General features: G+C 42.5%; 1 protein-coding gene across 1 annotated transcript; it reads right to left on the minus strand.

Moving 5' to 3' along the window:
• Positions 1-336: 336 nt before the first annotated feature.
• On the minus strand, positions 337-27,248 carry LOC119654377 (E3 ubiquitin-protein ligase Smurf1). Its single transcript, XM_038059734.1, has 9 exons — positions 26,459-27,248; positions 26,350-26,388; positions 3,974-4,210; positions 2,808-3,911; positions 1,951-2,742; positions 1,698-1,887; positions 1,379-1,578; positions 1,152-1,315; positions 337-1,085 (listed from the first exon to the last, which is right to left on the minus strand). The coding sequence occupies exons 1-9, from the start codon at positions 26,511-26,513 to the stop codon at positions 801-803; spliced, it is 3,066 nt and encodes a 1,021-aa protein (XP_037915662.1). The 5' UTR covers positions 26,514-27,248; the 3' UTR covers positions 337-800.
• Between the last annotated feature and the right edge of the window lie 4 nt (positions 27,249-27,252).

The raw sequence follows: 27,252 nt of genomic DNA on the forward strand, positions 1-27,252 counted from the left end.
TGGTGCTAATGTAGCGACTGTAGGATAAACGCCAGAACTTCGTTGCGCATCCGATGTTGCGTAGGGAACTTGTCCCTCGGATGGAGGATTTTTCAGTAGGCTAGCGCTGCTTACCTTTGCTTGCATCTGTTCGCAGGGGAACGATGAGCTACGTTAATGATGTTTCTCTCCTATGATGATGAGTACCGGAAGAGGTGGAAATAGTCTGAGTCATATAGGATCCAGTGAAGTTCCACCTCTTGTGGAATATATGGCAAGATGTCGGACATCAATGCTTTCAAGGAACTAAACTCCTTTCAAACTCCGGAGACAAAAGATAATTAAAACCACAAAACGTTTTTATGAAATTTAAAACTTTTTTCTCAATATTTGACGTATTTTTCATATACAAAAAATGTGGAAACGCTTAAATTAATAAATTGTGTCTTGATAAAACTAGAGTGCGCGGGAAGTATCCTTGATTAGATATGTAGAAAGATTTTTGAATTGAACGAAATAATAAAAATAGGTGATGACCCTCAACATCATTTATATAATCTGAATTGGAATAAGACTTTATATACACCGCATTTATATTTTCAAATATATCTAACGTGTCGCCTCCCTTTCGAAAAGAACACAATTTGTGCAATTCTAAATCACTTAAAGCATACCGTACGTTGAAAAAGGAGCAAAATAAATATAATTCTCTTTTTCAATAATTGACGAAATTAACATAAACGTGTATATATAAGTGAACTTTTTTTCAGGAAAAAAGAAAATATTTTTCGTAATATATTACTTTAACTAAGTGTTTACTGCTACTCCACAGCAAATCCACATGTCTCCTCGACAGCCTGCGTTAGCTTGTCGTAGAGCAGTTGGTAGTCATCGTACGGTGGCAGATCGATGCGATTGAAACATGTGTGGGCTTTTGGTAAGTTTTGAGTCGATACGTCAGCAGTCAAGTGTATGGTAAATAAACGGGGACCAACAGCACCTGTCGAGCCTTGCAAGGCGCGAAAACCTTGCAGTGGGACACGCGATGACCCAGTCACGAATTGCAATAAACGAGCACGCATCTCGGGCGAGTAAGATTCCACAGCCTAGCGGAGGAGAGGAGTTCTACATGTTAGCAAGGATTCTATTACGAGTCAAGTGTTTGATTTTACCTTCCAGAACCATATTACTTGTGGCGTTTCTTGAGTGCAATGTTTTAGACGAGTGTACATTCGCCAGTCGTTGACGTCAATGTTACTTATACCGCCAATCACCAATTCCAACTCGCGTTCATCGAACTGACGAAGTAGAGCCGTTGGAATTAATTCACAAAATCCTTGGAAACGAATTTAAAAATTCCATTACTCGGCTGTCTGCACAATGTATTAGCTACGCTTACCTTTTTGTAACGCTAAAAATTGCTGCTCTATTCCTCTCATAAATCTATAGTTAACATAAAGTCTAACGTATTCACGCTTATTATCCTCGGTAACGGCTATATTTGATCCACCAGGTTTCAGCTCGTGAACTTTCAATGCTCCGAAGCTATTGTTCTCAACACTAAATGTTGAATCAATAATTCCGGTTATATTATTCTCTCTGAAAAAAGGATGAAACGCTCCAAATTAAACCCCAAGATCTTGAAAATCATGAACATAGGTCACGATTCAACGGAAACACTAAGCATATAGAATATTTTCTAGCAAAATCATACGTACAACATCCACGTAAGGCTTCTGTGCAATTCTGGATCCACCCCTTCGATATCGTTCAATGTGATTGGCTTGTTCAGCAGTTGTTTGTAGAACGGCGTCGTGAAACCGCCATCCATACAATGACCATGAAATACGGCGATTCCCAGTATTCTTCCAACAAAATGGAAATACGAAAGATGGTCTGGATTCACCCCTGCAAATACACCATTCACCATTAGTTCCTATTCCCACTAACCAATCTCTCCCTCTCTCTTACCTGAATCTGGATTTATTTGTAAAGTATAATGATCATCACGACTATACTGAAACAAGCCATACTGTGGATTGAGCATTTCGCGAGATAATAAATGTAGCCATTCTCGCGCAACGCCGCCATAATCTAAACCTTCCTCACCCCTAAATTTAACCATTAATCGTTTACGCATATCTTTCGGTCGCATTTTCATTATCAGTCTATAGCTCTCTTCGAAAATTTCTGAACGTGATACTTCTAGCCTACAGTGTCCCGATTGTGGCTGAAGTGCCTGTAATTCATGTCGTAGATGTCGTAATTTACTTACTAAATCGCGCCGATACTTTGGAAGTAAATCGGCGCCTTCCAGAAGGCCTTGTGGTAGATCGGGTACAGTAGCAGGTGTCCGATTTTCTCCATGACGAGTGTTTGAGCTGTTGCTACTGTTCGTTGTTGTACTATTCGTCGCCGGCGTAGCTCCAACTGATGTATTCGTTGAACAAGCAGCAGGCGGAGGGGCTACCGAAGACGATGCATTGTTCCCGTTGTTATTGCCATTTCCAACACAGATCATTTCCAGGATTCGGCCGTTCAATCGGGGATCCGTGAATTGCGTGGTGCGATTGTTGTGATCAACAAAGTACACGCGACCCGACGATGTCTTCCTTTGCTCCCAGCCTGATGGCAGTGGTCCTAACGCATCTAATGAGAAGTTCTGAGTGTCGAAATCTCGTGGTATTCGCGGATCATGCCACGTTGATACTCCCGTCGGTATATGATAGAAATACACCTGGCCCTGCTGTGTTGTCCGCATTTCTGAAACCATACAACATTTGGTAAACCTCTAAACGCAGAGTCGTTTGATTCCAAATAATACTTACCATATCCCGGTGGAAGGTCCATATAAGGCCGAGTGCAAATGCCATTATTCCTATTCGCGACTGGTAGCCGAGTACTTCGCGATGAGCGACGTCTACCAGATTCATCAGTGCTACGGGACGATCGACGCACTCGTTGTGATCCACCTTCGCGATTGCCAATTCCACAGTTCGGAGTTGTCGCCGGCGCGGCCTGCGAATTTCCGTTGGAAGCATTCTGTGGAAGCTCTAAGCTTTGCTGGCAGTTCACTGAATTCCCTCTAAAACTACTTTCATTATTATGATTTCCAGGCACACTGTTTACATTTTGATTTCCATTTCCCGCATTGTCTTGTAGACTTTGTGCACTATTCATATTTCCGTGATTTTGATTTGAGTGTTGTGGAGAATTGGATATTATTGATATTGATTGTATGACTTTTGGAGTTTTGTTCAAGCCGGGTGGGCTCAGTTCGTTCCCTGGCGACGCGCTTGATTGTGGAACGTGCGGGTTTTTAGGCGATTGGATATCGTTCGATGTTTTCGGCAAAAGGGCACCAGACGCGTTGCCCGCATTTCCTGCATTCAAATCGGGCCTTGTTGGACTCGTTGTTGATTCCAGAGACAGCTGTCGACTGCACGCTACTTTGTTACTTTCATTTCGACTGGGACTGCAATTTTCTTTGCCTAATTCTGAAAGAATTTCACTAGAATGACGTCGTACTGGCTGTTGTGTGGGTTGCTGCTCTATATTCGCCCGTCCGTTCGTTAGATTTGTGCATGTTGATGAGCGAGAAGGTCCTGAGGGAACAGCGTTCGATTCTTCGCTATTAGGTAACATGTTACCATTCAACTGGGATCCTGCGGGTCTATTCCACTGAGAGGATTTAGTTGCATGGTTCACGTAGTAAACCCTGCCATTCGCTGTTCTGCGTTCCTCCCAGCCTTCTGGCAAACTGTCTTCAGATGAATCATCCTCGGACGGACCGCGGATATCACCACCGGGCCCTACAACTGCCAAAGGATTACCGCCCGATGGCCCGTCTCGAGACATTAGAGATATAATAATTTGTCCTCGCACCAGTTCCGCATCATCGGGCGATAATTTACATAAATCTAATCGTTGATCTGAAATTCAATATTAATACCGATTAGTTGGATCCTTTTGAGGATTAAAATGAATTATTTACATCCGGCATCCTTTAAGCGTTGAATCGTATTAGCCGATATTTTTGCGCATCCTAAGAATCCACCCCCTTTCCGAATTTTTCGCTGATTCCACACTGATATGGTTATTCCATCTCCACGGCCCAAGTACAAATCATAATGAGTATTCCACTTTGGATCGGTCGATGCTTTGTAAGGATCCGTTGTATAGACTTGTCCTGTTCCGTCTACGGAAACTTTGGCAAATGGATCCGGAGGTCCTATATAAAAAAACAATCATTTTCACAACAGTTTGGATCTTGGATTTGGATTAAATAAATGTAAATTAATACAGCGAATACGGCTTAGAACTTCGTTAGAAAGGAATTCTAAATTAGTTGTGCAAAGGGGGCAGAGACAACTCATCAAACGCTGCCTCACCTCTGCGTTGGGAGCAGCGTTAACGAAATGGACACAAGGTGATATTTGCTTCCTTACATAACTTCAAAAACACGAAAATCGTATGATTTATATTCAGGACAAAACCGCCGAATAAAAATTTAGACCTTAAACCGGGCAAGACTCTGCCCTGGACAAAACCGGAAGTCTAATTTTTGCATCTTGGGTACTTGTCCACTACTGTACCCAAGAGTGAGGCGTCCGTGGACAACTACCTTGGAAGTAAATTGCTCCCCAACTGGTCCAGTCCGTTAAAAAGTGAATGGCGGACTTAGGACTACCTGAATTCCTAAGCAAATTTTTGAGCGTTAAATATTTCAATTTTCCACCAAAGTGGACCAATTTGATATCCCTAATAGCTACTTTGCACACTGGCCTACGTCACCGATCCATCTAAGGCAGCGATTGCGGCAATATCCTCTTTTTCGATCTTAGCCCTGCCATTTAAGAAGATCGAGTGAGTAAGGTCAAGGAGTGCAATTTGAAACTACTCTCTTCCGGGAGTTCGGAAGGCTCTTGGGATTCAAACGCCATCGGAAAGCAGCATACCATCCGCAGTGCAATGGGATGCTAACACGTTGACTTCAAGCGTCCAAAGCAGCCATTATAGGTCGTTCTGCTTGGCCTCCATACAGCCGTCTGCCAGGAGTTTGTTACCAACCTTCCTGAGCTGGTGTACGGGGATAAAATACGACTCCTCCGCGAGCTGGTCTTCGACAGGAGAGACCAGATGGTTGCCTCTATTACGAGAGGCCGTTCCCAAATTAAAGCCACCTCCGCCATCTAGTCACACGCAGTCAGCGGCTCACACATCTATGGAATTTGAAGTTTGCACCCACGGTGAGGACTGATGCCATCCGGAAGCCGCTGCAGATACCATGCGGGGTCCCCAAGTGTGGGGAGCAGGTGTTCAATGTAGACATCAATGGCAAGCCTAAGACGATCTCCTTGGACAAACTGAATCCTTTCCTCCTGTTTTGACATCCGCCAATTGATGGCGACCGAGTAGCTCGCCAAGGATTCTTTCGCCGAAATCGCGTTGTTTCATTTTCGGGCGGAGTGCTGTGGCGAAGCAATACCAAATAATCGCGGGCGCGCTATCAACTAGGGAAATGTGCGGCGTGCCCGTCGGACGTGCCATCGAAAGAACGTGGGCTGCCACGAGGTCGGTTGAAAAAAGAGCGCCACTCGGCCAGTTGAGTGGAATCTGTGCACAAAGAAAGAAGCTGAAGTCTTATTCTCGTTCTATACACCAGTTAAGAAAATCGAATGATTCTCACACATTAATGACCCCGACGTGATCATCTCAAACCAAGGAATGTAATTTGAATTTACTCTCTTCCCGGGGCTCGGATGGCTCCTGCGATTCAAATGCCAATGGATAACAACATACCACTCGGACTCCAATGGGATGCTAGAACGTTGGCATTAAACACTAATGGCATACATTATGGTGCGGTACGGGCCGTCCTGGTCGTTTTGCTTGGCCTCCATACAGCCGTCTGCGAGGAGTTTGCTGCCAACCGTGCTGAGATGGACCGGACCGGATTATTGTCTCTACTACGAGAGGCCGCTCTCAAATTAAAGCCACTTCCGCCATTTCGTCACATACAGCCAGCAGTCTAAATCTCTAGAAAACTTGAAGTTTGTACCCACGTTCTGGTGAGGACTAATGCAATCCGGAAGCCTCTGCAGACAACATAGAAGAGCCCTATAAAATCCTCGAATGTGGGGAGCATGTGTTCAATCTAAAGGTCTTAGACAGGCTGAAGCCTTTCTTCCAGGTGGCAGCCGGCACTGGAAGGAAGCGAGAGCGCTACTTACGTTTTGACATCCGTAAGTCGACCGCGGCTAAGTAGCCCCACCACGGGTTCTTTCGCCGAAACTCCGTAGTGTCGTGGCAAAGCGATGCCAAGCACTCACGATGCGTGTGACCGCGCCATCAAAAGAAAGTGGGCTGCCAAGAAGCCTGTTGAAAAAAGAACGGGACTCTTGTCAGTTGAGTGGAATCTATGTACAAAGAAAGAAGCTGAAGTTTTATTCCCATTCTATATTCGAGTTGAGAAAATCGAGTGTTTCTCGCACAGGAGGAACACTCCTGAGTGAGGCTTCTTTATTGTAACTTCATTCGTTGTGAATTTTGACCGGAGAAATTTTCAACGATTTCAAAGTTGTAGTCTTCTATTTTTATTGTTTTCAATTGCTTTTGCCGACAAGAACTACTTGTCCTTTATTAATGCACAAACTAAAATCTCGCGCAGCCTGTTTGACAGGGTGACCGTCGAAGTATATATCCTGTTCTACTGACTCTCCATCTGGTGCGACTGCTCTCTATACTATTATTATATGAATATATCAAAAATTAGCCACATTATACTCTTTTTTCCCTCGCTGTGTACGAAGAATATAAAACCGTGGTAGCGCTCTCACTGCGTTCTATCATATTCGCCTCGCCGAGGAGGACATTTCAAAGATATTTGACGCCACCATTTTTGAACTGCTTGAGTTGACACGACCATCTCTGAGGCAACGCATCATGAGTAAATCTCTCCGGTGAACTCTGGGGCACTTTTTTCGAAACCCCCCTTTCTTGAGAGTTTATTTGACAGACATTATCCCTTCCAAAGACGAATATCACGACTATTTGCAGTTAAAATTACACCGAGAAGTGTTCCACCATTGGCTTTAGGTTGCACAAAATTAACATCATCATGAGCCCCCAGGAACCAAAACGAGCGTTGTTCTCCAATGCAATCCAAAAAAATATATAGAAGATCGTCGAGGGCAAATCATTAATGATCAGCTCGATTATTATACCCTCATTCTCGCAACATTTATGGTCTCGCCTAATCAGCCGAATTGGCCGTCTGTACAGGCGAGGAAAACTAGGATCGCCTTGTCGTGTCGCCCTATCCGAAGAGCAGGAACTTCAGCATTCCCTGATTAGTCCGAGTCGATAGTTTTTCCATGCATAAGAGAACGTACTCACTACATATTCAAAACAGCTCTCTTATGCGTTCCAGGAAACCCTGGTCGATTCTGCTCAGCCCATACATGGCATTTAAAGATTTGACTTAAAGTAATTTTGTTCAAGGCAAAAAACACTACGAATAACGCTAATGGACATATAGAAATTTCAGTGGAAAAAACGGAATAGTAGAGGAGCCCACTCAAGGGCGATGTAAACACCGAATCAAGAAGACTATATACAGGAGATTCTATTCCAAGCGCAATTTGTTGAAATTTTATGGAGACGAAAAATCATTGCACATTTTCGACCGCGACGGAAGTTGCAGGACCAACATTACGTGCATAAGGGCTGATGTTAGTGTCATTTATGTGATTCAGTGTATTGGTGTGCGCCCACGTGGCTGCAATGGATATTATATAGCTGTTTATGGCTTTGCACATCCCAGCGGGAACCAAAGGCAGAGATTGCTTAAAGATTCATTTAGGATAAAAGGGGGGGTCTCAATGGAATTGCTGCTCTCCTATGGGAAGCTTGATGGAAGCAAACACGCGCAACAAGGAAGGTTTCATCAATATTGATGAATAACGTATAATCGTTTGCTTTTCCTGCTATAATATCATGATCATTGGATTTTCAGTGTCTAATTCTGGCGGTTCTAATATTTCTTCCCCAAACTAGAACTATACAAGTTTTCGCAGGATACTTGCTCACTTCCAAGACTATTTCTCTCTTGTGATTAAGTAGATAACTGCCAACAGTGTTCTTTATACTTAAATCACTTTTATCCAATCACTCAATCCTAGCTTTTAATAAAAGATGAGCCATCGAATTTCCGATGCTTCATCGGAAGCAGGTTTTCTGTTATGAATAAGAACATGCGGTTTCGTTCATTATTTCTGATAGCTGATAAACCGGCGTCTTATTGTCGACACCGTGAACACGATAGTAAAATTCCGTCAATGGGTGTTAGTCACTCGCCCAATTCAATTGTTGAGACACATTATAGTAATCCATCATATTGAATGGCAGAAAGGCGCAGTTAGTTCTGCTAAACGGAACAAGCATTTTTAAAATTTTTCATTGCGTTTTGGTTTGAACATCTCATACTTCCAGAGTGGCTTGAGATATTTTTTAGACCTTCTTTTCTTCATGCTGAAAGATTTTCTGTGAAGCACTACACTTTTTTGAGCTACAACACGAAGATTTCTGTCAAAACAGCAGAATATTTTATATAAGCGCTAGGCGCTGAGAAAGATAAATAGGATCTTCGTATTCCTATAACTTACAACTGAGTGAGTGAGAATCAAAACTAGATATCCCTTACTTTGTGGTATATCTAATTAAAGTGTCAAATTCAAAAGTGCAATTCATGCATGTTTAAGGTGGAGCAGAGGCAAAACCTCTGAGCACTCAGGCCTTAGTGGTCCATTGCACGCGATTCCCTCGTCTAACGGAATATCCCGAATTCGTTTATGTATCGCAGGATTTCCGTTGTTAGATGTGATGCTACCCGCTGCAGTTGGAGCACATCCGCACCAAAAATATGATGTCTGATGTATCCATACGAAATATTCTGTGGATTCCGCTTACTCATTACAGGATGGACACGTAACATCTTGGACAATTCCTATTCGGCGCATATGCCCAGCTAGTGAATTATGGCCGCTGAGAATGTCCACAATACTTCTGCAAGTCTTCCTGCTTTTCGACAGGATCAACTTTGCACAATGTTTCTTTGGATCTGACATGAAAAGTATGACTAGGTACCCAGAGTAATTCCACAGCAGTGAACCTAGAAACAGAGTTCAATCGGTACTACTCAACACCTTCAATGCAGCTTGACAATCGCTACAGTTTGCGATGCGTCGTTGTTTCCCCATAGATCTAATCGAATTAACCTATGAGCTGCTCTCATTGCAGTGCTTTAAATAAATATCTACCGATGCTGCAAACTGAGTAACGCATTTAGAGCTGCGCCGGATGCTGTGCTCATGGCACCAGTGATATAAAGACCCACAGTTCTTTGTAGTGCGACTAGTTTTTTGAAAACCTTTTTGTCTCACCCTAACCCACCACATTACGGATGCATAAGCGAACATCGGCCAAATGATGGCAACGTATACCCACAGCCCTAAGTGACCCTCCCTCCGCAACCTGTTGAGCCGGATTTGGTATCGCTCGTAGATTCCATAGTTGTGCAGGCTACGAAATCGTCCATCCTCTTGTAGGAGGCCACCAATTTTTCGGAGGATTCTTCTCTCGAACGTGGCCAAGAGTTCGTATTTTTCTGCTAAGAACCCAGGTATCCGAGGAATACATGAGGACTGGCAAGATCGTAGTCTTGTACAGTAGGAGCTTTGACCCTATGGTAAGACGTTTGTAAACTGGAATAGGTTCTGTTGGCAGCCGGATTTCATCGTCGTAGGTATTATCGGTTGTGGTTTTCGACCCTAGCTAGATGAAATTTTCAACGGTCTCAAAGTTGTAGTCTCCTATCTTTATTGTTTCGCTTGACCAGTGCGATTCGACGTTGTTCGTTCTTTGGTTTTTTGCGCTTACGTTGCCACCATGTACTTCAGCTAGCCTTCATTAATGTGCTCCCCGAGATCTCGCGCTGTCTGCTCAATCTGGATGGAGGTAGACTGTACATCCCGTTCTTTCCATAATGTCGATATCGTCAGCGTAGGCCAGTAGTTGAGTGGATTTGAGGAGGGTGGCGCCTCTCGAATTTACGTCTGTATCGCGAAACACTTTCTCCATGGTCAGGTTGAAGAGGAGCATAGCATGGATCCATTTAAAGCATCATCAACACCATGCGCTCTGGCGACTTCACAAAGTTTTTAAAAAAGCGCACAGTCAAACGCCCCTTTAATGTATATGAACACCTCCATCGCGTACTCATCCTTCAGAGTTGCATCCTCTATCTTTATAACCAAAGAATGAAGAGCAGACTCACAGGACATTCCACGCTGGTAACCATATTGGTTTTAATTAAGTGGGTGCGACCTAAATGCGCACCCACGAATGTGATGCTTAACCAACCCCTCCAAACCCTTCAGCAAGAATGAAGTCAAGCTGATCTGTCTGAAGTTCTTCGGATTAAAATAGTCATCTTTCCCAGGCTTCGGTATGAAGACTACCTTAACCTGCTACCAAGAGGTAGGCACATAGCACAAAGCAAGATTTGCTAGAAAAATATTTCTTAGCAATCGCTTTGAATGCTCCATGCGCTCCTTTAACATTGTTGGATAGACGCCATCCATACCAGGTGCTTGTCTTTGTACTGCAAGCTGTTCGTCCGCAATAGTCAGATTGAATTCTAGGTATCGGTGATCTGACAATGAGACCTCATCTAGCACCGGCCAGTGTGTTATCAACTCCAACACTTTTGAGGTACAGATTGTTAGGTCAATTACTTCGCTTCTTTTCGGTCCTACGAACGTAGGGGCACACCCTACGTTTGCAGTCATGAGACCAGCTGAAGTGATGAAATCAAATTGCTTCTTTCATCTTGGATTGCATTTGCTACTGCCCCAACAAATATGTTGAGCATTCGCATCGCAACCTATTACCTACCAGATCCCTTAGTTCTTACATCTGTGGAGAATACAAAGGATCATAGGATAAATAAACAGAGGCAACTATGATGTTTTTCCTCTCGCAATCAATCTGATATTGTACGATGAGCGTAATTAAGTTCTGGGAACAGAACTGTCTTAGCATGGTTGCCTTTAACCATGTTAACATCAGGTAATGAGGTAATTGACAAGGAGAAGGGTAAGAATTGCAATGGCAGGGAATACGGGGCACGCTACTTTCACTGGCGGGAGGGAAGAGGACGAAGAGGAGGGAACATGTCCCAACCGACCATGTATGCTGGTGAACACTAGAAATACTGCACCCAAGCCCGAGTTCCTTCAGTTCGTCGGGCTGTTTCTGGCTCATTGTACCCCTTCGTCGGTAACATCTGCAAAATTCATGCCCGGGATAGTGGCACGGAAGGTGCCTTTGCCGATAATCCACTCAACTTTCTAGTACTCCCAAAGTTCACTCCAATATTCTTTCGTTCAACAATCTTTTTCTGAAGAGTGGCAGTCACTCCTCTCAAAAACTTCAAGCCTTCGTTAACACTGTTTGCATCGTATTATCGGAATACGCTGGGCTGACATAATTTTGAACCATTTTAATCAGGAGGCAGATGTGGCTAAATGGATAGATAGAAGAGTGTTTCTCCGGAAAGTCCTGAAACACATTTCAGCAAATAAATTAACAATGGCTCTATGCGCAAATTTATAACCGTAATTTATGTTGGTGAGCGGGGAAAGCGGCTTCGTAAAGGGCTCGCCAAACAAAACGCGGACTGTCCGTGCTGCAGTCCGTCACGGACATGTGATGTCAAGCGACAAGTGGGCTGGTTACAGCGAACTAGTTTTATGCAAAAAGTGATTGAATGTACACCGCTGCGAATTTTGTTTCCAAGATGATATCCGATGAAGAAGAACTTCTAATTTTTTGTCAGTATCCATTTTCCCCGGTTCGCCGCGAACTCTGTAATTTTTTAAAACGTGTCCGCAGTCCACCGCGGTAAATTGTTTGCGATTTGGCTAGGACGATGTACTATTTCACGACGGATAGTCCGCCCTGTCCGCGCAGACGGCCCGTTTTCTGTTTAGGGAGCAATTTAAGAATACGTTCCTTTTACACTACACTATTACAATCCCGGGGTGTAATCTTTCCTCACCTTCAGACATGATATACCGAAGATGAGTTGGTTTTTATTTCCAATATATTCCCGAGAGTCATCAGGTAGAATTGCAAGAATTGCAGTTTTTTTTGTTTGCGAAATGACGTATAGTTTCAATACGGTCTATTAGTTTTAGTCCTACATCTTCCAAGAAACGAAAAAATTAGTGACGAAAGCAAAGTAACAAAAAGCAATTCTAATATTTTGAATATTTTAATAATATTAGGTTGATGAAAAAGTGACCTCGTATTTTTCGAGTAACTTCAACTGTGTTTTTGTTTTTATTTGTCAATTAAACAGAATTAATCGAAATATTGTCCATTATTATCGATGGTCTTTCTGGTAGAGCCATGATGATGGTTTTTGGGCAAGAAACTGGACCAAGTGATTTTCACAGTCAATTTCAATTTCTCTCCCCGTATACAGTTTTGAAGAGACCAGGATAGATGATAATCTGAAAGTGTAAAGTTAGGAAAATACGGTGAGTGGATCCAAAAGTCCTAGTCAAACTCCTCCAGTTTTTTTCCGGTGACCAAAGATGTGTGCGGTCTTGCGTTGTTTTGCTGAAAGCAGACTGCACGGGATTCAGTCAACTCTGTTTCTTAATTGCTTCGCTTAGTCTTGTTAATTGTTGACAGTAGTTTGGCCAGACTGAAGCCGCTCGTAGTAGATGTTTCCCTTAGAGTTCCACCACATACAGAGCATCACCTTCTTATTCATCAATCCCGGTTTTCCCTGGTTTGAGATTGTATCTAAAGCTTCAGATTGCTTCTTCAACGACCATTTTCGCTGCATATTGTCGCCCGAAGGATTTAACTTAAAAACTTAGCACCGGTTCAAAAATATGCCGGGAAAAATTATTTCTACGTTTGTCTTTCGTTTACAGACGATGAAGTCTGGAGGATCGACGAAGAAAATGGCTATTCCATGATCCAGCGAATTGCTAAGAGCTCTCTTTGAATATTGTCGGCATTAATGTTCTTAGCAAAGTCGGTAAAGTTCTAGTAATTATGACAAGGACCCTAATCAAAAAGTCATAAAAAAATCAAAGGCCAAAAGTGATCGGAACACCAAAGTGAGGGTAAATTTATTAAGCTAAAAGTGAGCTGGAATTTCGCGAGAGTGTATCAGCATAACCCTTGGTATCATGGTCTGAGAAACGAAGTGAAAGTGCCTATTTACCCCTCAACGTCAGTTCATTTGCTTGAGAATTGCTTCCTTCATTGGCATTCACTTTGGTGCTTGTTTTCCTATTAGGTTCCTTTTTTTTATTGCCGAGTTGACCTATTATTGGCAAAAGTTGTTCGGAAGATGCCAGATTTTACCTAATATCAGCAGCCCGAGATGAAAACTTTGAGCGACCCTTATGATCCCTTCCTTTTGTCTATTGAAATTTCTATTTCCGGTCTCAAAAAATTCCGGGCCTCACCACCCCCTCTCTGGTTAACCGATAATAAAAGTCACAAATCAAATATTATGATGATGATGAACACATTATGATTAGACAGCCACCATGAAACAAATGAGACCAGTTGATAAATCGCGAACAACCCTCCCTAAAGACCAAGGCGACAATATGATCCGGGGCGCAACTCAAATAAAAGCTAGTTGAGTTCAGTATTTTCAAAATCTCTTAAACCTAAAGATGTAACACGCCATGTTATTCCAGTAGGTCCAAATGGAGACCAACTGCTCACACTTCTGACGCTGTACCAAACAAAACCAACCTTATTTAATTCGAACTCGTCCAAAGTACCTGGGATCGACAGATTCCCAGTCCAGGTGGGAACAGAATGTTTCAGTAGAATTTACAAATTAATCGCTAGTGCAGGGTGGACTAAAATAAAGCAAAGTGAATGATCCTTTTTGGAAAATAGAATAGCTTCTGGAGGTAGAACAAGCCAGCCTCGACACGAACAGTTGCTTTGAAAGTGAAGCGACTTGAAAGAAGTGGAAAAGGCGACAAGTCATACTTAATTTCACATAATCAAAGTTTTGAACTAACTCCGCCATGCTATTAACATAGTATGCTGGTCCCAAGCCCAGGTAAAGGAGGAGGGTTTGAGGCAACGTACTCTGTACTATCCTCAGTAAAACAAAAATAAAATGCCGAGATCAGGGAAAGAGATAAATAGAGTATAGTTGGAATTATTCTACTATGCTAAATCCTACCTGATCGCTCTTGGTGACTGGCCCCGCGACAGGTCGACCAAGAAAATGCATAGAATGTCGTTACAAACATGATGATCGGATTAAGTCACAGGCCTCGGAGAAATGCTAGGGCGTCCACCTCAGTCGATGCGGCAGGACGGGCCCCGGTCCTGTCGAGAAATGGGCAAGGGTTCTTGACGCATGGACGGCGTCAGGACGTAAGCAAGTTAGTCCGCACACAACGAACAAAACAAATACGTGTCTGCACGCTAAATGTTGGTACCCTAACTGGAAAGACCGAGGAACTCGCAAGAGCCCTTCGGAAAAGGTGCATTGACATCTGCGCTCTGCAAGAAACCCGATGGTCTGGTGCCAAAAGCTGCGACATTGAACGCGAACGCGGTAAAAATGGCTACAAACTTCTCTATTTTGGTAACCCATACACTCAATATGGTGTTGGCATTGCCATCTCAGAGGGTTTCCGTGATGCCATTAAAGAAGTTGAACGATTTGATGATCGGCTGATGAAGCTTATCATTATATCAGCTGATTGCACTATTCACTTCTTCATCGCGTATGCAGCACAGACAGGTCGACCTGATGCCGAGAAAGATGCCTTCTGGCAACTTCTCGATGAAAAGACTTGTCACGTGCCTGCTGACGATTATATAATCATTGCCGGCGACCTTAATGGTCATTTAGGTGAAAAGGCAGACGGTAACAGGTGCCATGGGGGAAAGGGGCTCGGAGCGCGCAATGAGGGTGGCGAGCGTATAATCGATTTTGCGGACACCCATGACCTTGTACTTATGAATACATGGTTCATCAAACGATTGTCTCATCTTCCCACATTTTATAGTGGGAACAATAAAACGCAAATCGACTATATTCTCACAAGACGCCAACATTTTACCACTGTCACTGATTGCAAAGTCGTTCCCTATGAGACCATCGCACCTCAACATCGGCCGTTGATTGCTGTCCTGCGAATTAAGCCACCGATAAAACGGCGTGAGGAACGCACTGGCCCGCCGCGCATTAAATGGTGGCGATTTGGTGAGAAGAAAGAAGAAACGGTCTCACTCATACGATTGCTAACCATTACGGATGTGGAAGAATCATGGAACCAAATGAAAGACACGATCCACAAAGCGGCCTCTGCAACCCTCGGGATCACCAAGCCGGGTAAGCGGTACATCAACCGAGATACTTGGCTTTGGAATGATGATGTTGAAATGAAGGTCCGTGAAAAGAAACGCCTCTACCACAAATTTCTCGACGATAAAACGCCTGCTAATTAGCAAATTTATAAGAATGCTAACCGGGAAGCAAAGAAAGCGATCGCTGTCACCCGAGCGAACCATTTCAAAAATCTTTACGATAAACTGGACACTCGGGATGGCGAGAGAGATCTGTATCGACTTGCTAAAAGCCGTGATGAACGCACACAGGATATTGAATACTTCTGTTGTGTTAATGGCAAGAACGGTACTTTGCTTACCAACCGTCGAGCCGCAACGGATAGATGGCGAGAATACTTCGAGCAGATTTCAACTGAAGAATTTGCTCATCCTCCACTTCCACAATCATTGCCGACATTTGGAGCAGTTCCACCAGTCAGCGCAACTGAAGTCGAGGAAGCAATAAAACAAATGAAATCGGGGAAAGCAACAAGACCTGACGACATCGCATCTGAGCTCTGGAAAGCGAAGAACTGGGACCCAACACTGTGGCTCAGTGAATTCTTTAACCGGGTTATTCAGGAAGGAAGAACACCATCTGACTGGCAAGAAAGTACCACTGTTCCAATATGGGAAAAGAAAGGTAGCCCAGCAGAATGTTCAAATTACCGTCCGATCCGGTTACTTTCCCATACCATGAAGATTTTTGAACGCACTCTTGACAACCACATTCGCGAAATCGTTGAAATAACCGTGAATCAAGCCGGATTTGTCAAGAACTGCGGAACTACTGACGCAATACACGCTGCGCGGTTACTCATGGAGAAACACCGTGAGAAGCATCGCCCTCTTTACATTGCCTTTCTGGATCTAGAGAAAGCGTTTGAGCGTGTACCACACGAACTCATCTGGTATGCTTTACGACAACACTTCGTGCCAGAAGAACTCGTGCGCTGGGTTCAATTCCTCTACCACGATCCGAAAAGTAAAGTTCGAAGTATGGCGGGTGTATCAAAACCGCTTCGTATATCTGTTGGAGTTCATCAAGGAAGTGCCCTCTCACCACTCCTCTTTGACCTTGTTATGGACACCGTCACACGGGATATCCAACGTCCAGCGCCCTACACACTGCTTTATGCAGATGATGTTTTCCTAGCATCTGATAGCAAAACTGATCTCGAGCAACTTGTTCAAAAATGGTCTCAGATTGAATTTAAACAAAACTGAATTTTTGACGACCGATCCCCATGAAACAGGCACAATCATTGTCAGCGGCAGTGATCTGCCCAGAACTGAGCGATTTAAATACCTCGGGTCAACGCTATCAGCCAATGGAGAGCTACGTTATGAAATTGCTTCACGCATTAACGCAACCTGGATGAAGTGGCGTTCCACAACTGGTGTCCTTTGTGATCGACGTATCAACGAACGTCTTAAATCTAAAATTTACCGCAATGTCGTTCGTCCAGTCGCTCTCTATGGTTCTGAGTGTTGGTCGACCATAAAAGACAATGAACGGCGTCTCGCGGTAATGGAGACGAAGATGCTACGTTGGACTAGTGGCGTCACACGTTTAGATCACATCCGAAATGAGGACATCCGCGATCGTTATGGGGTTGCACCGATCGTGGAAAAGTTGCGAGAGAGGCGTCTTCGATGGTATAGTCACGCAATTCGTGCAAACGAGAATTCACTTGCAAAGATTGGTCTGAACATTGAAGTCGATGGTAAACGACCAAAAGGCAGACCTAAGCAACGGTGGCTTGATACGCTGGATGGGGATTTGAAAGCCTCGAGATTGCACCCAGATCAGGCATTCGATAGAGCCAAATGGCGAAGCCGATCACGACGAGCCGACCCCGCTTGTGAACGGGACAAAGGCTGAAGAAAAAGAAGATTTTAAGAAATGTAAACAAAATATTTCTCTTTCCCCTTTCAGAAATTTTCAACAAAACTTTATCTGAAGTTGTCGCAGACAGTTGGAAGGAGGCACATATCATCCTTCTTCATAAAAAAGGATGCCTCTCTAGCTGAAAATTACCGGCCCATATCACGGCTTTACTCTATGTCTAAAATTCTGGAAAATATGTTAGAGGCTGCCTTCTATCATGCTTCGGATATCTCATTGCGAAGGAACAGCATTAATTTCAATAGGGGCGCTCGATGGTATCTAATTTATTGGAGTTTATTAACTTTGTTGCTACATCCTTCAATGATAGAACTGACGTGCATATAATTTATACTGACTTTTAACTCCATTGCTCACTTTTTGATCAAGGAGCTCGATTTCTGTGGCTTTCCACTGGTTGAGCTCTTATTTACGTTGTAACGTGAGTTGGATCTCCTTCAACAGTTGCGTCTCAACTCCTTGTTTTTCTCATCTAGAGCCAATTCCTAACAAAAGGCGAATTAACTACTAATTCGCAATAACTACAGAAATGTGGTCCTTTTTTCGGATTCGTTAGCATCGAGTCGTGGTTCGCGAATCGACTACCGATTGACAATAAAATGTGAATTGTAAAAAAAAAACTTGAATACCTGTTAAGTATAGTTCGCTGCTGGTTTACTCATAAATATTAGATTTTCAGTGACTAATTCTGACGGCTCTAATAGTTCTTCCCCAAAGTAGAACTTAAGAAGTTTTCGCACGAAACATGCTCATTCTCTCTCTTGTGATTAAATAGATAACTACCAACAGTGTTCTTTATACTTAAATCGTATTCATCCAATGTGGTTTCGTTCATTATTTTTGATAACTGATAAAAAGCCTTACTGTCGTCACAGTGAACATTACGATAGTAAAATTCAGTCAATGGATGTTAGTCACTGGTCCCATTCAGTTATTGAAACTTGCTATAACAATCAATCATAATAAATGGCAGAAAGGCGCAGTTAATTTTGCTGCATCGAACAAGCATTTCCGAAATTTTCATTGCGTTATTAATTGAAGCTCGATGGCATGAGTAACTAACCAACATCTCAAATTTCCAGGGTAACACTGTCTCGTAGCCAAAATTCCCGATTCAAGTCTGCTTGTTTCTGGAAAAGTCATGGTTAGAGTGTTTGAGGATGATGTGATCGTTGGAATCTGACCCCACGCATGTCGCACACTGCAGAGAGGATGCTACCTACATTTTTAAGGAATGGTTTGTTTTATAAGTGATTTGCCAGGAGGCAGTTTCTCATTTTAGCATTTCAGTGAGAAGACTACGATGCAGGGTTTCACTGGAAGCTTGTAAAGAAGTTAGCAAAGAATATTCCTGCTCCACTCCCCGGTAATCCATTTCTCTATAATACTCCAGGCATTGGTGGAAGCGGCCTTAACTAGGGAGACTAGTGACATGTGGGCTGCTTTGTCAGCATAATTTTATGGATTTCTCAGGTAATGGAAACCGGTGTGGGACCGAATATTAACTGCGAGATTCCAATCCAGGATAAAGCACATTTTAATAATAGTATTATGCACCTACGAAGGCTACGGGTAGAGAAAAGATGACGGATTTCTATTAGCAACTGGATACAGTTATGAAGAGACTTCCTAAAGGTGGCATTGTGACCGGGATGGGTCATCTGAACGTGGAGGAGGGTTTTGGTAACATCTTGCTCGTTTATGTGATAGGTAAACACGGTCTTGGCGAATGTAACCATAATAGTAAAAGGTTTGTAGATTTCTGTAGTTTCCAGCACCTCGTTATTGATACCACATTGTTCGAGCAAAGAGCCTGGGAAAGATCAGTTGGATTTCAACTGACTGGCAGCGAACGAGCAATTAGATCGACCACATCGCGATAAGCAGTCATTTTAGGAACTATCTTCTGAATTTGTGTAACAAGGGGACAGAGGCTACTCGCTGCCTCACCTCTGCCCTGGAAGCAGCGTGACCGAAGTGGTCTGCAGATTGCAGTGTCCCCGTCACCGACAGGTATAGTCCTTCATTCGTCTTTTCCAAAGACATTCTAAAAAGGAAATACATCTAATCTAATCTAATATGAAATATTCTCTCCTTTTCATCCATTTTAACATCTTTCGCAATATATTTCTCCCTTACTTTTCACTATTTAAAATTTTAAAAATCAATCATTTCATCTATCAAAACCTACCACCTGCTAGCTCTCCCTAAAAATTCTAAAACTCATTTATATACAATTGAGCAAAAGGAAACATGGACCTTGCATTTAAACTAGGCCGGTTCATATATTTCGGAATGCAGGCGTAACGGTTTATCTGGTTGAGGTCAGTGAAAATACATTTTGCATGAAAATTAACGGGATTCGGACCGGTTAATTGATTGACAGCGGAACAGCTGAACTGGGGAGTTGACGTTATGTAGTGCGAGAGATTAGAAGTGTACTTAAAGTGAAATGGTCAAGGAGTTCTGTTTGTGCTTTCGTAAAATAAACAAGTCGGGAAACCGGAAGCTAGACGCTTCAGGTATAAAAGGTTTTGTGTATTTCTTTTATAAAGAGATTTTGGTGTGCATGTGTCCCATTAGAATGTAGCACGTAAAATATGCGTATATTATGTGAAAATAGCCACTTTCAAGTGATATTGACATTCATAGTCTCGAATTTGCAGAGAAGCGGCAGCTTTGACCTAGTATTACTTTGTTAGTAATAGTGCGATTTGCACCAAATTTAGCAGGATCATGCTCTATGCTGTAGCCTATATTGTTGCAAAATTTTGTGATTCTAGGGTGAACTTAAGGGGTTTTTCCTGTCAATTACTAAAAATTATAGTAATGTACTATTATTAACTTTATTTGAACAGGTATCGGTATGGAGGGTATTTTGGAGCCTAGGCACCATAAAGTGAGAGCCTCCTGATTTTTTTCAAATTTTTCGGTTGGGTAGTTTCTGAGAATGGGTTCGTTAAAAAAATGACCACTTTCAACCCCCCGCACTCCCCACCTTTTCAACAAATGTCAAAACTAAGACTGGCTTCGAAAATTACTAATCGAGACCTTTAATTTGATACCCCACATGACTATATTTGATGAAAAAAAAATGTACACCCTCCCTTTGCATGTATGGGGACCCCCCTTAAATTGGACGTAAAAAGATGTAACTCACTATATGCGTGAGCGTTCACAGTTCCCACCTTTCTACCAAATGTGGTGCCAATTGCTATAACCGTCTCCGAGAAAAATGCGTGTGACGGACAGACAGACAGTAAACCGATTTTAATAAGGTTTTGTTTTACAAACAAAACCTTAAAAAGGACTTAAGTGGAAAGGAAGACGGCGTACTGATGGATGCCAACTCAGGCGGCGGACGGCACTTTTGATCAAGGGCGCAGGGACATCTCAAATTTCAATGGAAGTTTTCTAAATTGCTGAGAAGAGACTATCAAAAGTGAATAATATTTAAACGAACGATTCAGATAGGACAACAATGCGTGGGGTTAAATTTAAAAAAGGAAGAAAGAACGAATAAGATGTTAAACCGATATCAATCCCGTGTTTCGATACCAATCCAAATGGACCAATATTTTGCGCTGGATCGGAACAAGTGATTAGTGATGCGTTTCTACTATTCTTTGACACACGTCACAGAAAAAAATAGGTGATTATTGTGAAAGTTATGAAGATGACATAATAGATATTAGGTTTCATTCAATAAATCCGAATTCATTAATTTCGGACTCAACCGACGATTTAGTGAACGTTTTTGATATTTTCCGGTACAACGAGGATGATGCATTGAGTGTAGTTATCAATACAGAAAACATCATACACAAATTGCATTGGCAAGAAAGCTGTTGAAGAAATCCTCCACATCTGGCATTCGCTGCTTCATTAATTTTCGAATTGCCGTTAACTCAAAGTTCGCGTCCATCGATAGAGCTCCAGCTGCGACCGCCCCTTTGTTCCGCCCAAGGACTTCCTAATGGCGTCTTGCCATTTGCGGGGGACAGTATGTAGGTAATCCTCACTGCGGGGATTACCTACCTTATCTCTTAGAAGGACACGATGCAGGATCCCGAAGACACAAGACCGATTACTTGCTTACCAACCCTCTCATTACGTCCATTATTAGTGCAAGGGTCAACGCGCACCTCGAGAACAACAACATTCTGTCCGAAGAGCAGAAGAGCTGCCGAGTTGGGTCAAGGGGTTCCAAAGAGCAACGCATTATCGACTCGGTACTTATAGGACAAGCAACTAGAAGCCAAAGAAACCTCTTTAGTTGCTTTATCGATTATGCTAAGGCTTTCGATAGCGTCCCGCATATCTGACTAATCGATGTCCTACATCTGTATCACATTGATCCGAAACTAATAAAGTTTTTGGTGACAATCATGGAAGGGTGGCTTACCACCTTATCAGTGCGCACATCTGAGGGTGCTGATACTTCAAAGCCCATTCCCTTTGGTTTTGTATGGCACCCCTTTCATGATGCTAAAGGGCATAAAGTATGGCCTACGTGCTAAGTGGGAACTGACACACTTTATGCAATTAGATGACATCAAATTGTACGCTGGTGCTGACAACCATCTTAGAAATCTGTTGCGAATAGTAGAAATGTTCAGCCATGATATTCGTATCGAGTTTGGATTAGACAAGTGTCGAATCCATGTCATTCGCAAAGGTAATCACGACCCGCATGCCGGACATAGCATTTGGGACCTCCACATCGAAGCTATGACCGAGGCAGACTTCTACAAGTACCTAGGAATTCTGTAAGGAACCCATGCTCGAGTTGGTGATCTGAAGGAAGCTCTGCTCTCCGAATTTCTGCAACGAGTGAATCTGGTACTGAAATCGGATTTCTCGGAGAAGAAAAAAATTGGCGCATTGAATGTATTCGGTATCCCTTCACTGGCTTATGCAATCGGGATATTGCCGTGGACGAAGACCGATCTGGAAAACGTCCAGCGGCGGATACGGACTACTATGACCAAATTCCGAATGCATCATCCAAACTCTGCCGTGGAGCGGATGAACCTGCCTCGTGAAATCGGAGGCTGCACTGAGTAGTATTTGATCACCTCAAAAATTGTTCAAGAATATAGAAACCGTCTGAACTCTATTTCCAAATTCAATACGGTAGAACTACTCTGGATACCTGGTTACTGTGGTGTAGAAGGAAATGAAAAACCGGATGCCTTAGCAAAAGAGAGTTCAGTCTCTCTCAAGCCGGGACCGGAAGCAGAACTAGCAATTGCGAGTACCAATAGCATTGGCTTAGGCCATCTTCATGAACGGGGAACAAGCTTCCCATAATGATAAGTGGCAGAGCCTAAATGCTGCTAGACACACCACAATTTTCGCGTCAGAATCTACCATGCATACCGCAAAGTTTATCATGTCGAAAAGCAGGGAGAATTGTAGAGATATTGGCGGCATTCTGACAAACAATGATTCACTAACTAGACATATGTTCATAATACTAGTTGTACTAGATGATGCGTGTCCTCCTGTAATGAGGAAGCGGATTCCAAAGGTGAAGGCATACATCTATAAGATACTAAGATTTTCTGGTAGAAAAATTGAAAATGAAAAGATGAAGAAGTCAAATATCCCGCAGAGGTATAACACAAAATGAAGACCTCCCAACGATGGTTAATTTGATGCCGTTGGACAGAAGTTGACTCTACTGTTTGGTTTCTTGCTGAGGTTGGATGGAAGATTGTGTGCATCTTTGCGAGCTAGGTGAACAATATTAAGGAAAAAAAGATTTCAGATCTAATCCATGGAAATTGCTCTCATAATGCAATGATAATTTTAACTCCAATCAAGTACTTCATTGTTATGTCTTACCACGCATCAATATTCAGTCCCTGTTTGGAAAAAGATATAAATCTTTTATGAGGACAAAGAAATCAGTATTCCTGAAAAATGATTTTAAATGGCGTTAACTCCAAACCCAATGGACGGACTCCTAGCCTTGACAAATTCCACTCCTTACCAATCCTAAAAATTTAATTTCCGGCTCAATATCTTGATATATAGAGTAAAATTCAAAGTAGGTCTTGGATGAAATCAACGAGTTTATATTAAAAGTATCTTTTTGTCTATAAAATGTTCGATAGTATTACCTAACAGTTCGGAGCTAATTTTTACAGACTGAATCTTTTTCGAGCTTCCTAAAATTAATCTAATTTAGCGATATTCGTCAGTTGGTTTGCAGTTTGAAGTTTTTTGAAGGACATTGGTTTGCACATGTCCTTCAAAAAACTTCCAATTGTCGCACAACTTACAGAAGAGAACGCAAGATGAGGATTAAATTTCGAAATTGCAATTGTCTAAGGTAAAAAATATTTCTCTTTAGATATATTTAGATATCTGCTATAAAAATTATGAGTGGGGAAATCAGGAACCGTTCTTTGCCTCTCCTGTGTCGGGACTGCAAGAGGCTTTCAGGCTATCTTTAATAACGAACTATGTGATGACACCATCACAATGTTCAAAGTAACCATTAAAAGCCAACAGAGAGATGAGCAGATTCTGCGGCTATCTGCTTACTTACCCCATGAGAAGGACAATGTTTACAGTGGATCATTCATTAGAGCTATCCAATATTCGAAGAGCAAAGGCATGAGGGTTAATAGCAGGATATAATCTGACGGCGACATATCTATTGGTAAAGTTCTAACATCAACACAAGAGGATCAAGATTATTAGGGTATTTGGCAGGAATGGAAGTGCCAATCCTCAATCCTTCAATGGAATCAGGCGAGACGTCATCGACATCACAATGGCATCCCCTGAAATCTTGTTGGAGAGTGGAGCGTTTCGAACGATGCTAAGTCCTAATGTTTATAACAAAAGAGAAATCAGTCCTTGTATAATAGTTACTCCAAGAAAACGGAGGATCGCTACGATTGAATTAAATTGCAAGCGCCAATCTCGCACGGACCAATGCTTGCTCGTTCCGAAAACTCTGAGTTGGCGACGGGAGCATGGTCGGAGCCACAGCTATTCTCTCCCATAGCTATTCTTTCTCTTTTTTGTCGGAAAGTTTATTGAGTCAAATGTAGGTTCGAAAGAGAGGTTACAACTGCTGATTTGACTGGGCCTTTACCAACCAACTTGAGATAACCTGATTTTCCGTCCATAGAGATTGCTTTTGGGACCTTGTTAACGTCGACGAGGAACCATTTTATCACTCGATGCAGGCCGGCATACGGCTCCTTTAGTGGCTCCTTGATGGCATTGTTGCGGTGGAAAACGGATTCGCAGGTGGCAAAATCCTTGAAGGGGAAAGGATGGTGGTTTTGATTGCCTAAACGCTGACATTGGACGAAAAGTTCCATAGATGCTGCTTAGGACGGTGATGAAATTCTTGGTGCTGATCGTTGGGTTATCTTGATTAGTGATAAACTCGCTTGGAATGCAGAGCGATTAGCCGAAAACCATTTCAGCCAGAGAGGTTTGCATATTCCCTTCGAATATAAGCCCAAGGAAGACAGCTGGAAGGGCTCCGAATCATTGAATCTCGGGTATGCACTTTAAGGTTGCCTTAAGAGCGCAATGCATCCATTCTACTATTCCGTTGGCTATCTATCATGTGAACGTGTTTTGCTCTTACGATGCAGTTGAGGTGGATGAACAGTGTTGCCTCAAATCGGTAAACTTCATCAGCGGTGTCGTACGTATCAAAAAGGGAGATCCATTTATTGAATATGGTCGCCATATCCAGCATTAAGATTGTTTTTGGCCAATGCGTATATTGATCAACAATAGTAAGGAAACTTCCGTAGCCTTTGCAAAGAGGAAGCTTGATGAGATCCACGTAGATCTGATGGAAGCGAGCGTCAGTAGTTTTGAAATTACCAAACTTTGCTTTGTTGCGGCAGATCAGATCTTTGGTGACGTCCTCCAGTTGCAACGGGTAGTGTCACATGTACTAACGGAAATCCTGCGATGCATAAGCGAATTCAGGATATTACGCTAAACGGGTGACTCGAGTACAATGGGCTAGTATGGCCTGGGTACTCAGAGGCTATGTTTCCCCCCACGGCAAACACACACACGCTTTAGGATAAAATGTCTTACTGCTCTGGAAGGATGTTTCAATAAAACCCTTACAATCCTGCTAAAAATCGGCATCAGCTTGCCATTCATTTAATTACTTCATTTTCCACTTTTAATTATAATCTTAATGCGCGTAATGGGCTTTCAATGATATCCAGAAACGATATCTCGCTATTTAGATAACCAAAAGAGAAAGATATTCAAAGCATCCACTTTCTTTTCATGTCGGCTAATGCGATATCTCAAGGAATGATTGAACTGATAAGACTATCATCTAATCCCTAGCCCACCCCATACCCTCCCTTCATATCTGCACTTGTATCTTGTGTGGATGATTCATGGAAACCCATAAATTTGATCAGACAATAGGAAAATTGACCGTTGTTTTCGGTAGGGATGCTGATAAAGCGGCTAATTTAACTGGGAATTGTGAGTACTTGGTCACGATACCAACACTTGTTGTAAACTGGCTATCGAAAAAGGTAGGATGAAGGCAATGCAGAAGATAAGATGTTGACAAAGGGAATATTCTGCGTCTTTTAAAAATTTAAATAAATTTCTTATAAGGTTTTTGTGAATGGCTTGGACACCGTATGGAAAGTTTGTCAATAAGAACTCAGAAGTTGCTACCAGGAAGATGGGCATTTACTTGGGTTAGCAGTCTACCTGCAAATCCGGGAAACCTTTGGGATGGCGAGAAGCCGCAAGATAACGTTTTATGATTATATTCAGAGTCCTCCACTGGTTCACTATTGCTGGGTGTGTTTGGGTCTGAAAAGAATGTTTTCATTTTTCAAATCAGCATCATGGTCCGGCCTTGTACCAGACTCTTACTGAACCGGGGGCTGTTTTCTAGCCCAGAAACTTATTCCACTTTCTTCCCACTCAAGTTTTTCTCTATGCTACAATTAAAACTCTGAATGAAGCACGATACTTACGAAAAAGATCTTTCCTGACTAAATTCCTGGCGCACAGAACTGTAAACGAAAGAGAAAGGGTAATTAGTGGCAAACGACGAATCTTACACAATTTCAAGAGGGCACTTACTCGTTATCCGCACTTTGTGCGCACCATTCCTCCTCGGATGATCCAACTTGTTCATCTTTCAAACTAAAAGTTCTTGCACGACTGCGAAATAGCATTTATCTTGAATTTTGCACGGCACACTACGTCTAGACGAAAAAATCTTTCTCGATTGGAAATTGCTCCACCACCACACATCACGGTGTGTCAAAATCCATTTCGGAATGCTTTTTTGCACTTGACCCGCAACGAACATTGCATTCCGTCCGTTTCCATTAGGGTCGCACCGTTCGATTGTTTCACGTGAAACTCATTCCCTAGACTTATCCTATGAAACTTTGGGCTTGGCCAAAATATTCACTGAGCAAATGGTATCAGAAATTTTGAATGTATCACCGAAAATATATGACAGCACTTGGAACCTTATTGTTTTTTCATATATATTTCTTCACGCAACGATGAGTTCTCCCCGAGCACGGGCGACACACAGTGCATGCATCTGTGTTGGTCTGTCGCATTTCACATTGCAGAGCGAGTCGCTCGTATATATTTTATTTTCCTCCTAGCGCTTTTGACATTTCACCCAACATTTCCGTATAATTCACTACGTACTACAATAGGCCATTAGATTTCCATAAGATACACTTCCCCATACGATCGTCTGCTATCTGCGACTACTTTTTAAATCCAATTAACCCGAAAATATACAAAATCGCCACCGAAACGGCCAAACGACTGCCACTAAAACCTTCACACGATAAGCGCCATATTTGATGGTTAATTTTCGGGTTCTTGCCCGATGGCTGATTTGTGGTAAT

This window comes from Hermetia illucens, chromosome 4, assembly GCF_905115235.1.
Source record: "Hermetia illucens chromosome 4, iHerIll2.2.curated.20191125, whole genome shotgun sequence".
Taxonomy (NCBI): Eukaryota; Metazoa; Arthropoda; class Insecta; order Diptera; family Stratiomyidae; genus Hermetia; species Hermetia illucens.

Excerpts from the sequence above, each read along its gene's own strand:
- LOC119654377 (XM_038059734.1), bottom strand. The coding sequence starts at position 26,513 with ATGAACAAGTTGGATCATCCGAGGAGGAATGGTGCGCACAAAGTGCGG. Across the intron at positions 26,389-26,458 it reads GCACAAAGTGCGGATAACGA|TTCTGTGCGCCAGGAATTTA; the intron begins GTAAGTGCCCTC and ends TTTCGTTTACAG. Across the intron at positions 1,888-1,950 it reads ACAAATAAATCCAGATTCAG|GGGTGAATCCAGACCATCTT; the intron begins GTAAGAGAGAGG and ends GTGTATTTGCAG.